The following is a 14100-nucleotide window of genomic DNA, read 5'->3' on the forward strand; positions in this document are numbered from 1 at the left end:
TGAGCGCAGGTCAGTAACACTGAGTGCAGGTCAGGACCACCGTGAGCACTGGTCAGTAACAATGCGAGCGCAGGCATGTAACACTGTTTGCGCAGGTCAGTAACACTTCGTGCAGGTCAGTAACGTTGTGCACACAGGTCAGTAACACTGTTGAGTACTCTGAGTACACGTCAGTAACACTTTGAGCGCAGGTCAGTAAAACTGTGAGTGCAGATCAATAGCACTGAGTACAGGACAGTAATGCTGTGAGCGCAGGTTAGTAATGCTGTGAGCGCAGGTCAGGAACACTGTGTGTGCAGGTCAGTAACCCTGAGTACAGGTCAGTAACACTGTTTGCGAAGGTCAGTAACACGGTGAGCGCAGGTCAGTAGCAACGTGAGTGCAGATCAATAGCACTGAGTACAGGACAGTAACACTGAGCACAGGTTAGTAACATTGTGAGTGCAGGTCAGTAATGCTGTGAACGCAGGTCAGGAACACCGTGAGCGCAGATCAGGAACACCGTGTGTGCAGGTCAGTAACCCTGAGTACAGGTCAGTAACACTGTTTGCGAAGGTCAGTAACACTGTGAGCGCAGGTCAGTAACACGGTGAGTACTCTGAGTACAGGTCAGTAACACTGTGAGCGCAGGTCAGTAACACTGTGAGCGCAGGTCAGTAACACTGTGAGCACAGGTCAGTAACCACACAAGCGCAGGTCAGTAACACCGCGGGAATAGGCAAATTATTAATGTAGGATCCTTGATTGGCTGTTGGCTGCAATTGGAACCTTAAATTTTTGTCTCATGATTTTCAGAAACCAAGTAATGAGGAAGAAGTTGATTTTGTATTTCAAACGAAGGAATCATGCTCGGAAGCAGTGGGTAGGTCACCTTTTCAGTTTCTCAGCTTTATTAACTTATTCTTCGTAGTTCTGTCATGTCTATTCCCCAAATAATTCCAGTATTTGCCTTCTATCTGTCTGCCAAATAAAAGCTAACTTCAATGCTGTTGGTTAGAGAGACTCACTGGAGGAGGCCTTTTAACCCATCATGTCTGTGCCAGCTGCTTGAAAGAGCACTCCAATTAGTCACACTCTCCCGCTTTATGCTGCGTTATTCCGCTTTATCCCACTTTATCCTGCTCCCCAACCGAACCATCTGATGAGTTTGAGCAGCATGGTGCAGTGTCGGGTGTAGTTCAGGGTGCGGGTGAGGGGTCAGTGTTTGGGTCAGGGTGGCAGTGAAGGGTCAGTATTGGGGTTCAGGGTCGGGTGAGGGGTCAGGGTTGGGGGGTTGCTTGGAGTTGGGTGGGGGTATGGAGTTGCTGTGCTCAATGTCAGGAGGGTGTCAGGAGTCAGGGCCTATCCCTCATTCCGGAGTAGATGCAACTGTGGTAATGACAACTGAGTGGGACCGGCACAGGGAGCAGAGAGCAGTCGGACCTGGGTGAGAGCAGTCGGACCTGGGTGAGAGCAGTCGGACCTGGGTGAGAGCAGTCGGACCTGGGTGAGAGCAGTCGGACCTGGGTGCGAGCAGTCGGACCTGGGTGCGAGCAGTCGGACCTGGGTGCGAGCAGTCGGACCTGGGTGCGAGCAGTCGGACCTGGGTGCGAGCAGTCGGACCTGGGTGCGAGCAGTCGGTCCTGTGTGCGAGCAGTCGGTCCTGTGTGCGAGCAGTCGGACCTGTGTGCGAGCAGTCGGACCTGGGTGCGAGCAGTCGGACCTGGGTGCGAGCAGTCGGACCTGGGTGCGAGCAGTCGGACCTGGGTGCGAGCAGTCGGACCTGGGTGAGAGCAGTCGGACCTGGGTGCGAGCAGTCGGACCTGTGTGCGAGCAGTCCAGGTGCGCCAGAGTTTGAAAAAAAAGAATCAACAGTGACATCACAGGAAAGCTGCAAGGTGATTGGTTGGTGAGTCACTGCTGTTGGGGAATAGCTGTAAATAGCTGGCTTAGTAACTAAGGCAAGAAAGGTCCATAGTTTATTGTCATATATTGTAGGTAGTGTTTTTTAGGGAGTTCTGTAGTAACGAGGACCAGGGAAGAAGGGTCCCAGAATAATTGATATTATTTGATAATCAGAACCTTCCATTAGGTTTAGTTTAATGGGTTAAGTCATGGCAGGAGACTTCAAAGCCATAGTGTACTCCTCATGCTCTATGTGGGAAGCCGGGAACAATTTCAGTGCCCGGGACCAGCATTTGTGCAGGAAGTGTCTCCAGCTGCAGCTCCTGGAAGCCCGGGTTTCGGAGCTGGAGCAGTGGCTGGGGACACTGTGGAGCATCCGCGAGGTGGAGAGTATTGTGGATATCACGTATAGAGAGGTGGTCACACCGCAGGCTCAGACTCCATAGGTAGGAAGGGAATGGGTGACCACCAGGCAGAGCAAGAGGACTAGGCAGGCAGTTCAGGAATCTCCTGTGGCTATTCCCTGCAAAACAGATATACTGCTTTGGATACTGTTGGGGGAATGGCCTCTCAGGGGAAAGCAGCAACAGCCCAATTCGTTGCACCACAGTTGGCTCTGCTGCACAGGGGAGGAGTAAAAAGTGTGGGAATGCAATAGTTATAGGAGATTCAATTGTAAGGGGAATAGATAGGCATTTCTGTGGCCACAAACGAGACTCCAGGATGGTATGTTGCCTCCCTGGTGCTAGGGTCAAGGATGTCTCAGAGCGGTTACAGGACATTCTGAAGGGGGAGGGTGAACAGCCAGTGGTCGGGGTACACATTGGTACAAATGACATAGGTAAAAAAAAAGGATGAGGTCCTAAAGCAGAATATAGGGAGCTAGGAAGTAAGTTGAAAAGTAGGACCTCAAAGGTAGTGATCTCAGGATTACTACCAGTGCCACGTGCTAGTCAGAGTAGAAATAGCAGGATATATCGGATGAATATGTGGCTGAAGAGATGGTGTGAGGGGGAGGGTTTAGATTCCTGGGACATTGGGACCGGTTCTGGGGGAGGTGGGACCAGTACAAATTGGACAGGTTACACCTGGGCAGGACCGGGACTGATGTCCTTGGGGAAGTATTTGCTAGAGTGGTTGGGGAGGGTTTAAACTAAAATGGCAGGGGGATGGGAACCTTTGCAAGGAGTCAGAGGAGGGGGGGATCAAAGACAAGAACAAAAGACAGTACGGGGAATGAGAAAGTGATAGGCAGAGAAATCAAGGGTCAGAATCAAACAGGGCCACAGTGAAAAATAGTGGGAAGGGGACAAGTAATGTTAAAAAGACAAGCCTTAAGGCTTTGTGCCTTAATGCACAGAGCATTCGCAATAAAGTGGATGAATTAATCGCGCAAATAGATGTAAACAGGTATGATATAGTCAGGATTACGGAGACATGGCTGCAAGGTGACCAGGGATGGGAAATGAACATCCAGGGATATTCAGTATTTAGGAAGGACAGACAAAGTAAAAGGTGGTGGAGTTGCATTGCTGGTTAAAGAGGAAATTAACGCAATAGTGAGGAAAGATATTAGCTCTGACGATGTGGAATCTGTATGGGTAGAGCTGAGAAACATTAAGGCGAAAAAAAAGTTAGTGGGTGTTGTATATAGACCCCCCCCCAAACTGTAGTGGTGATGTTGGGAATGGCATTAAACAGGAAATTAGAGATGCATGCGATAAAGGAACATCTGTAATTATGGGTGACTTTAATCTGCATATAGATTGGGCAAATCAACTTAGTCACAATACCGTAGAGGAGGAATTCATGGAGTGTATACGGGATGGTTTTCTGGACCAATACGTTGAGGAACCAACGAGAGAACAGGTCATCCTAGACTGGGTATTGCGTAATGAGAGAGGAATAATTGACAATCTAGTGGTGCGAGACCCCTTGGGGATGAGCCACCATAATATGATAGAATTCTTCATCAAGATGGAGAGTGACGTAGTTGATTCTGAGACTAGGGTCCTGAATCTTAAAGGAAACTACGAAGGTATGAGGTGCGAGTTGGCTATGCTGTATTGGGAAATGCTACTTAAAGGGATGATGGTGGATAGGCAATGGCAAACATTCAAAGAGCGCATGGATGAACTGCAACAATTGTTTATTCCTGTCTTGTGTAAATGTAAAACGGGAAAGGTAGCCAAACCATGGCTTACAAGGGAAATTAGAGAAAGCATTAAATCCAAGGAAGAGGCATACAAATTCGCCAGAAAGAACAACAGACCTGAGGCAAAAACAAGAAATGCTGGATTCACTCAGCAGGTCTGGCAGCATCTGTGGAAAGAGAAGCAGAGTTAACGTTTCGGGTCAGTGACCCTTCTTTAGAACTGACAAATATTAGAAAAGTCACAGATTATAAACAAGTGAGGTGGGGGTGGGGCAAGAGATAACAAAGGAGAAGGTGCAGATTGGACCAGGCCACATAGCTGACCAAAAGGTCACGGAGCAAAGGCAAACAATATGTTAATGGTGTGTTGAAAGACAAAGCATTAGTACAGATTAGGTGTGAATATACTGAATATTGAACATCAGCAAGTGCAAACCTGAAGAAAAACAACCTGAAAAAAACAGTGGGTAAGCAAACTGAACAAACTAAGATGAAATGAAATAAATGCAAAAAAAATTGTAAAAAATGTAAAAAGGAATGTAAAAAAAAAGGAAGAAAAAATAACTAAAAATGACTGAAAATGAAAGTAAAGTGGGGGGCTGTCATGCTCTGAAATTATTGAACTCAATGTTCAGTCCGGCAGGCTGTAGTGTGCCTAATCGGTAGATGAGATGCTGTTCCTCGAGCTTGCGTTGATGTTCACTGGAACACTGCAGCAATCCCAGGACAGAGATGTGAGCATGAGAGCAGGGGGGAGTGTTGAAATGGCAAGCAACCGGAAGCTCAGGGTCCTGCTTGCGGACTGAGCGGAGATGTTCCGCAAAGCGGTCACCCAGTCTGCGCTTGGTCTCCCCAATGTAGAGGAGACCACACTGTGAGCAGCGAATACAGTATACTACATGAAACAGACCTGAGGATTGGGAGCAGTTTAGAATTCAGCAAAGGAGGACCAAGGGATTGATTAAGAAGGGGAAAATAGAGTACGAGAGTAAGCTTGCGGGGAGCATAAAAACTGACTGTAAAAGTTTCTGCAGGTATGTGAAGAGAAAAAGATTGGTGAAGACAAATGTAGGTCTCTTACAGTCAGAAACAGGGGAATTTATTATGGGGAACAAAGAAATGGCTGACCAACTAAATGCATACTTTGGCTCTGTCTTCACAAAGGAGGTCACAAATATCATACCAGAAATGTTGGGGAACACAGGGCTTTAGTGAGAGAGAGGAACTGAAGGAAATCAGTATTAGTAGAGAAATGGTGTTGGGGAAATTGATGGGATTGAAGGCCGATAAATCCCCAGGGCCTGGTAATCTACATCGCAGAGTACTTAAGAAAGTGGCCCTAGAAATAGTGGATGCATTGGTGGTCATCTTCCAAGATTCTATGGACTCTGGAACAGTTCCTACAGATTGCAGGGTAGCTAATGTAACCCCACTATTTAAAAAGGGAGGTAGAGAGAAAGCAGGGAATTATAGACCAGTCAGCCTGACGTTGGCTGTGGGGAAAATTCTAGAGCCCATTATCAAAGATTTTATAGCAGAGCACATGGAGAACAGTGGTAGAATCGGACAGAGTCAGCATGGATTTACAAAAGGGAAATCATGCTTGACAAATCTACTAGAATTCTTCAAGGATGTAACTAGTAGAGTTGATGAGGGGGAACCAGTAGATGTGATTTATTTGGACTTTCAGAAGGCTTTCGACATATAAGAGATTAGCATGTAAAATTATAGCACATGGGATTGGGGGTAGTGTATTGCGATGAATAGAAAATTGGTTTGCCGACAGGAAACAAAGAGTAGGAATAAACGGGTCTTTTTCTGAATGGCAGGCAGTGACTAGTGGGGTACTGCAGGGATCGGTGCTGGAACCCAAGCTATTCAAAATATATATTAATGATTTAGATGAGGGAACTAAATGTAATATCTCTAAATTTGCTGATGACACAAAACTGGGTGGGAGGGTGAGTTGTGAGGAGGATGCAAAGAGGCTTCAGGATGATTTGGACAAGTTGAGTGAGTGGGCTAATGCATGGAGATGCAGTATAATGTGGATAAAAGTGAGATTATCCACTTTGGGAGCAAAAACAGGAAACCAGATTATTATCTGAACGGCTATAAACTGAGAGAGGGGAATATGCAACGAGACCTGGGTGTTCTCGTACAGTCGCTGCAGGTAAGCATGCAGGTCCAACAGACGGTTGGTCGGGAGCGCGGGGCCGGGAGCGAATGGCCGGGAGCACCGGACCTGGAGCGCGGGGCCGGGTGCGAATGGCCGGGAGCGCCGGACCAGGAGCGAATGGCCAGGAGCGCGGGGCTGGGTGCGAATGGCCAGGAGCGCGGGGCCGGGAGCAAATGGCCGGGATCGCATGGCCAGGAGCAAGGGGCCGGGAGCGAATGGCCAGGAGCACGGGGCCGAGAGCGAATGACCAGGAGCGCGGGGCCGGGTGCGAATGGCCAGGAGCGCGGGGCCGGGAGCGCATGGCCAGGAGCGCGGGGCCGGGAGCGCATGGCCAGGAGCGCGGGGCCGGGAGCGCATGGCCAGGAGCGCGGGTCCGGGAGCGCATGGCCAGGAGCGCGGGGCCGGGAGCGCATGGCCGGGAGCGCGGGGCCAGGAGCGCGGGGCCGGGAGCGCATGGCCGGGAGCGAATGGCCAGGAGCGCGGGGCCGGGAGCGAATGGCTGGGAGTGCGGGGCTGGGAGCGAATTGTCGGGAGCAAATGGCCAGGAGCGTGGGCCAGGACGACGGGGATGGGAGTGCGGGGCTAGGAGCGAATGGCTGGGAGCGTGGGGCTAGGAGCGAATGACCGGGAGCGAATGGCCGGGAGCGAATGGCTGGGAGCGCGGGGCCAGGAGCGAATGGCCAGGAGCGTGGGCCAGGACGGCGGGGATGGGAGTGCGGGGCTAGGAGCGAATGGCTGGGAGCGCGGGGCTAGGAGTGAATGGCCAGGAGCGAATGGCCGGGAGCGCGGGGCCAGGAGCGAATAGCCAGGAGCGTGGGCCAGGACGGCGGGGATGGGAGTGCGGGGCTGGGAGCGAATGGCTGGGAGCGAATGGCCGGGAGCGCGGGGCTGGAAGCGAATGGCGGGGTGCGAATGGGTGGGAGCGAATGGCCGGGAACGCGGGGCCGGGAGCGAATGGTCGGGAGCGAATGGCTGGGAGCGCGGGTCCAGGAGCGAATGGCCGGGAGTGCGAGGCCGGGAGCAAATGGCCGGGAGCGCGGGGCCGGGAGCGCGGGGCCGGGAGCGCGGGGCTGGGAACGAATGGCCGGGAGCGAATGGCCGGGAGCGAATGGCTGGGATCGCGGGGCTGGGAGCGAATGGCGGGGTGCGAATTGCCGGGAGCGAATGGCGGGGTGCGAATTGCCGGGAGCGAATGGCCGGGAGCGAATGGCTGCGAGCGTGGGGCCGGGAGCGAATGGCCGGGAGCGCGGGGCCGGGTGCGAATGGCCTGGAGCGCAGGGCTGGGAGCGAATGGCCGGGAGCGTGGGGCTGGGAGTCTGATCTAGGAATGGTCCGTACTGTTCATCAGAGACTGTCACTTTGAGTTCCTGACTTGTGTTTCCAAGGGGAATTTGACCATGAATTGTTATGGTGGGGAAGGTGTGTATTGTGTGGTTCAATCTCGACACACAGACTTCGACTGAAAAAGGGGCCACAGCAAAACTGAGGCTTCGTGTTGCTGCACTTTGCAGCAGCTGCCTTCTGAATTGGGATAATATATTACAAATGAAAATTTATATTCTAGTTCAGTTGTGGCAAAATGCTGCTTCCCTTTATAGGCCAGGAAGGAGGGAACATTCCCATCACCGAAGGTGATTCGTGGGTTTTTATTACAATCCAGCAGCTTCCATGGGTCACATGTCCTGGTGCCAGTGAGTAATTAACCCGTTTTTTGAATTCATTGTTTGCTGTGTTGGGATTTGAACTCATGACCTGTGGTTGTTATTGATGACCCAGAACTGTAATGACCAGGTTTCTGAACCTCTGTGGACACTCTGCTGTTCTGTCGACTGGACTCGGAGGCAAAACTGTTCCTCTTGTTTTACTCGATATGGGCCAGAGAAACAGATGAGAGGAATTGGGAAATCGAGATTGATTATCAACATGGAAAGGTAAAAGTAAACACAAAGTGTGCAGTAAGGTTCCAGGACAACATCCAATTTGCTTTCCATTGAGAGTAGTTCATTTATTTATACAATATCCTGGACTTTATTAATAGGGGCATAGAGTACAAGAGCAAGGAAGTTATGTTGAAATTCTATAAGACACTATAGTTCGGCCTCAGCTGGAGTATTGTGTCCCGTTCTGGACACCGCACTTTAGGAAAGACATCAGGGTATTGGAGAGAATACAGAAAAGATTCATGAGAATGGTTCCAGGGATGAGGAATTTCAGTTATGACGATAGATTGGAGAAGTTGGGACTGTTTTCCTTGGAGAAGAGAAGGCTGAGAGGTGATTTGATAGAGGTATTCAAAATCATGAAGGGTCTGGATAGAATAGATAGAGAGAAGCTGTTCCCACTCGTGAAAGGATCGAGAATGAGAGAGCACAGATTTAAAGTATTTGGTAAGAGAAGCAAAGGTGACATGAGGAAAAACATTTTCACACAGTGAGTGATTAAGGTCTGGAATGCGCTGCCTGAGTGTGGTGGAGGCAGGTTCAATTGCAGCATTCAAAAGGGAATTAGACAGTAATATGAAAAGGAAGAATGTGCAGGGTTATGGGGAGAAGGCAGGGAAATGGAACTGAGAGAATTGCTCTTTCAGAGAGCCAGTGTGAACACGATGGGCCGAATGGCCTCCTTCTGGACTGTAACGATTCTGAGATAGCCTCCTGGAGCTCATCCCATATCCCACTCCTTCTTGAATCCTTTCACATTCTTTGTTTTCAAACCCTTACTTAGTTTCTTTTTCACTGATGTTCCCATCTCTCCCTTGCCAGCCATTTGTGCTAAATCAATCCCTGTTCTACTAACATTGTATGGAAGGCAGTCTCTTCACCATCAGCAGATGTCTGTCTTGCTTTGTGAGAGTGAGGCTGCACAGCCCATAATATGTGCAATGGCACTGCACATACAGACACAGCATTCATTTGGTTGCATCACATTTCAACTAATTAATGAGTGGAGCAGTTTTTTCAGAGTTGTGTTGTGAAGGTCCCTGGTTTGTTTTTACAAACTATATAAATGGACATTGGTTTCACAGCTGCTATTTCCCTGAGGTAGATGTGAAACAGAATGTTTGTGAAGTTATTGTGCAGAATGCAATTCTCACTATTATGAGAATATTCCTTAAAGCTAAAGCTGCAGCATTCTGAGTGTGGGCCAGGCTCTCAGGACTGAGCAGATGCTTTCAAGTGGCAAAAGGCCACTTGGTTCTAGTTGTGACAGTGTTGGCAGTTCTTGGGTGCTCTTATTTTATAATTAACTTGCCAAAATTGGTTGTGTCCATTTTCTTTGAACAGTTTAGAGTGAAGTAAACTTTGAGAACTGAACAAGTAACAAAGGAAAATATGTTTCTGTTCATTCTTTAAACTTTATTTTATCATATAAACTTTGCCAAAAAAAAGTCATCTCTGTTAACTGCTGGTCATAGCCATTTCTGATTGGCTCCAGCATGTATCCTGGTTGGAGACAAAATGGCTTGGACAAGATTTGAAAAGGGATTCTCTGGCTGGACACAATGTCCCATCAGCAGCAGATAATTTCACCTTCCTTCACAACACATTGGTTTCTTCAGAGAGTGTGTAGGTGAGGAGCATTGATGGGTTACTGTCCCAAACAATGCTTTTAATTTCAGTGTCAGGTGTCACCGTTTGGCCAGTGTTTTTGAACTGGTGTGAGTGAGAGGTTTGTCCAATCCCCTGTCCTTTCATTTCTTTACAGGAACAGAGATTCTGCCAACGCTATGACCAACTGATGGAAGTGTGGGAAAAGAAGATTGAGCGGATTGAGAGTAACCCGCGACGGCGAGCCAAAGAGAGCAAGGTGCGGGAGTACTACGAGCGGCAGTTTCCAGAGATTCGCAAACAGCGAGAGCTGCAGGAACGTATGCAAAGGTACAAAGAACTCAGACATAAACCTTTGGTGTTCACTGTTCAAAACAAGAGCTTGCCTGAATTATCATTTCTGCTCCATTACACAAGCTACAAACATGCATTTGGGATGAAATGAGTTGACTGCAGGGCTGTCAATGCATATTTCACTGCCAACAAGAAAGCAAATGTACACTTCAAAAGATTTATCAATCTCCTACAATTCTGTACTGCTATTTTCAGCTTTTCATTTGCACAAATGAAACTGTGTTAACATAAGCTGTTAACATAACATGCAGAGTAATGTCAGAACCATAACTCAAAGTCACAGTGAGGATTTTAGCAGGTATCAAGGATGTCTGCTTGTTCAGGCACAAAGTGCAAAGAAGGTTTTTATAAATCAAGGTATTTTACTCATTCTGAACCAAACAACTCAAAAACTGCAAAGTTTAACACTTGTGTTGCCTGATTTCGGAATGATGTGATTATATTTTGGTTAATTTTAGCAGGAGGTTATTCAGCAGATAAACTCTGGAAAGCCAACTCACATCGACACTTACACCAGAACGTTTCAGCTGTTATGCTTTGATTATGTATATTTCACATATAAGTAGTGAATGATCTGCAGCTTGTAAGCTTGGAATGTGATTGTTTAATGGGGGCAGTTTGGTAATTTAGGAAGTAGTGTGGGTTCAGCATCATGTTTATGTGGACTTTTGTCTACTTCAAAAGAACGTTAATATTAGGACCAAAAACAAGAAATGCTGGAATCACTCAGCAGGTCTGGCAGCATCTGTGGAAAGAGAAGCAGAGTTAACGTTTCGGGTCAGTGACCCTTCTTCGGAACTGAATATTAATATTAGGACATTGGGTTTCCATGCTTCAATAGATGAACACGTTTCAATATGACAGGGGATGTCATTGTTGTTTAACAGACTTTGCCTTTACCTTGACAACATTGCAACATACAAAAGGAACTGTGAGAACATGACAGTTTACAGAACATTTCATTGTAATAAAGGACCCTGGACGAGTCCAATTGGACCATACATCTGAGTGACTCAGTAGGTAGTAACTCTCACCTCAGAGACGCAGCGTTCAAGGTCCACTCCGGAGACTTGAGTACTGTATTTAGGCGAACACACCCTGTGCAAGTACTGAGGAAGTGCCACATTGTCAGACGGTCAGTACTGACAGAGCATTGCACTGTCAAAGGGTCAGTACTGAGGGAGTGCTGCACTGTTGAGGGTCAGTACTGAGGGAGTGCTGCACTGTTGGAGGGTCAGTACTGAGGGAGTGCCACACTTTCGGAGGGTCAGTACTGAGGGAGTGCTGCACTGTTGAGGGTCAGTACTGAGGGAGTGCTGCACTGTTGGAGGGGCAGTACTGAGGGAGTGCTGCACTGTCAAAGGGTCAGTACTGAAGGAGTGCTGCACTGTTGAGGGTCAATACTGAGGGAGTGCTGCACTGTTGAGGGGCAGTACTGAGGGAGCGCTGCACTGTTGAGGGGCAGTACTGAGGGAGCGCTGCACTGTTGGAGGGGCAGTACTGAGGAAGGGCTGCACTGTTGGAGGGGCAGTACTGAGGAAGGGCTGCAGTTCTCATTTTCCTGTTCGTCCCATTGCATTTTGGGCAACATTTGAGCAGCTGAGTTTACCCTTGCTGCAGCAGCTAATCTGTAGAATTGTGAATGAAGCCGTGGGCTACACCATACACGTCCCTGTGGTGAACACTCCCAGTGTACACGACTGTGGTGAATGGTCCCGAGGGGTCTTGACAGGGTGGATGTGGAAAGAATGTTTACTCTTTTGAGACAATATGGAACTAGGGGTCACTGTTTAAAAATAAGGGGTCGCCCATTTGAGACAGAGATGAGGAGAAATCTTTTCTCTCAGAGGGTTGTGAGTCTTTGGAATTCTCTTCCTCAAAAGGCAGTGGAAGTCAAGGCTTTGAATATTTTTAGGCAGAGGTAGATAGATTCTTGATAATTTTTTTTTATTCATTTATGGGATGTGGGCGTCACTGGCTAGGCCAGCATTTATTGCCCATCCCTAATTGGCCTTGAGAAGGTGGTGGTGAGCTGCCTTCTTGAACCGCTGCAGTCCATTTGGGGTAGGTACACCCACAGTGCTGTTAGGAAGGGAGTTCCAGGATTTTGACCCAGCGACAGTGAAGGAACGGTGATATAGTTCCAAGTCAGGATGGTGTGTGACTTGGAGGGGAACTTGCAGGTGGTGATGTTCCCATGCATCTGCTGCTCTTGTCCTTCGAGGTGGTAGAGTTCGTGGGTTTGGAAAGTACTGTCGAAGGAGCCTTGGTGCGTTGCTGCAGTGCATCTTGTAGATGGTACACACTGTTGCCACTGTGCGTTGGTGGGGAGGGAGTGAATGGCACACCATCTACAAACAATCAAGCGGGCTGCTTTGTCCTGGATGGTGTCGAGCTTCTTGAGTGTTGTTGGAGCTGCACCCATCCAGACAAGTGGAGAGTATTCCATCACACTCCTGACTTGTGCCTTGTAGATGGTGGACAGGCTTTGGGGAGGCAGGAGGTGAGTTACTCGCCTCAGGATTCCTAGCCTCTGACCTGATCTTTTAGATTTTTTAGAGATTTTAGAGATACAGCACTGAAACAGGCCCTTCGGCCCACCGAGTCTGTGCCGACCATTAACCACCCATTTATACTAATCCTACACTAATCCCATATTCTTACCACATCCTCACCTGTCCCTATATTCCCCTACCACCTACCTATACTAGGGACAATTTATAATGGCCAATTTACCTAACAACTTGCAAGTCTTTTTGGCTGTGGGAGGAAACCGGAGCACCCGGAGGAAACCCACGCAGACACAGGGAGAACTTGCAAACTCCACACAAGCAGTACCCAGAATCGAACCTGGGTCGCTGGAGCTGTGAGGCTGCGGTGCTAACCACTGCGATCTTGTAGCCACGGTATTTATATGGCTACTCCAGTTCAGTTTCTGGTCAATGGTAGCCCCTAGGATGTTGATAGTGGGGGATTCAGTGATGGTAATGCCATTGAATGTCAAGGGGAGATGGTTAGATTCTCTCTTGTTGGAGATGGTCGTTGCCTGGCACTTGTGTGGCGCAAATGTTACTTACCACTTATCAGCCCAAGCCTGGATATTGTCTCTGCCTTGCTGCATTTCTACATGGGCTGCTTCAGTATCTGAGGAGTCACGGATGGTGCTGAACATTGTGCAATCATCAGCGAACATCCCCACTTCTGACCTTATAATTGAAGGAAGGTCATTGATGAAGCAGGTGAAGATGGTTAGGCCAAGGACACTACCCTGAGGAACTCCTGCAGTGATGTCCTGGAGCTGAGATGATGGATCTCCAACAACCACAAACATCTTATTTTGTGCTACGTATGACTCCAACCAGAGAGTTTTCCCCTGATTCCCATTGACTTCAGTTTTGCTAGGGCTCCTTGATGCCATACTCAGCCAAATGCTGCCTTGATGTCAAGGGCAGTCACTCTCACCTCACCTCTTGAGTTCAACTCTTTTGTCCATGTTTTAACCGAGGCTGTAATGAGGTCAGGTACTGAGTGGCCCTGTCGGAACCCAAGGGGGTGAAAGGTTATCGGGGGTAGGTGGAAATGTGGAGTAACCAGTTCAGCCATGAACCATGGCAGAGCAGGTTCGAAGGGCCAAGTGGCCTTGTCCTGCTCCTAATTCATTTATTCGTATGTCCCAGTGTGCATGGCTGTGGTGAAGGATCCCAGTGTACGCGGCTGTTGTGAACGGTCCCAGTGTACGCGGCTGTTGTGAACGGTCCCAGTGTACGCGGCTGTTGTGAACGGTCCCAGTGTACGCGGCTGTTGTGAACGGTCCCAGTGTACGCGGCTGTTGTGAACGGTCCCAGTGTACGCGGCTGTTGTGAACGGTCCCAGTGTACGCGGCTGTTGTGAACGGTCCCAGTGTACGCGGCTGTTGTGAACGGTCCCAGTGTACGCGGCTGTTGTGAACGGTCCCAGTGTACGCGGCTGTTGTGAACGGT

At 48.8% G+C, this 14100-nt stretch overlaps 1 protein-coding gene across 1 annotated transcript in view; it reads left to right on the plus strand.

Moving 5' to 3' along the window:
• Positions 1-14100, plus strand: part of ncor2 (nuclear receptor corepressor 2) — a 446529-nt gene that overhangs the window by 198916 nt on the left and 233513 nt on the right. Inside the window, exons 11-12 of the mRNA XM_068055641.1 lie at positions 796-862; positions 9924-10096. Coding sequence (XP_067911742.1) covers positions 796-862; positions 9924-10096 — 240 coding nt within the window. The remainder of the gene's footprint in view (positions 1-795; positions 863-9923; positions 10097-14100) is intronic.

The sequence above is a fragment of the Heterodontus francisci genome, chromosome 23, assembly GCF_036365525.1.
Source record: "Heterodontus francisci isolate sHetFra1 chromosome 23, sHetFra1.hap1, whole genome shotgun sequence".
NCBI lineage: Eukaryota > Metazoa > Chordata > Chondrichthyes > Heterodontiformes > Heterodontidae > Heterodontus > Heterodontus francisci.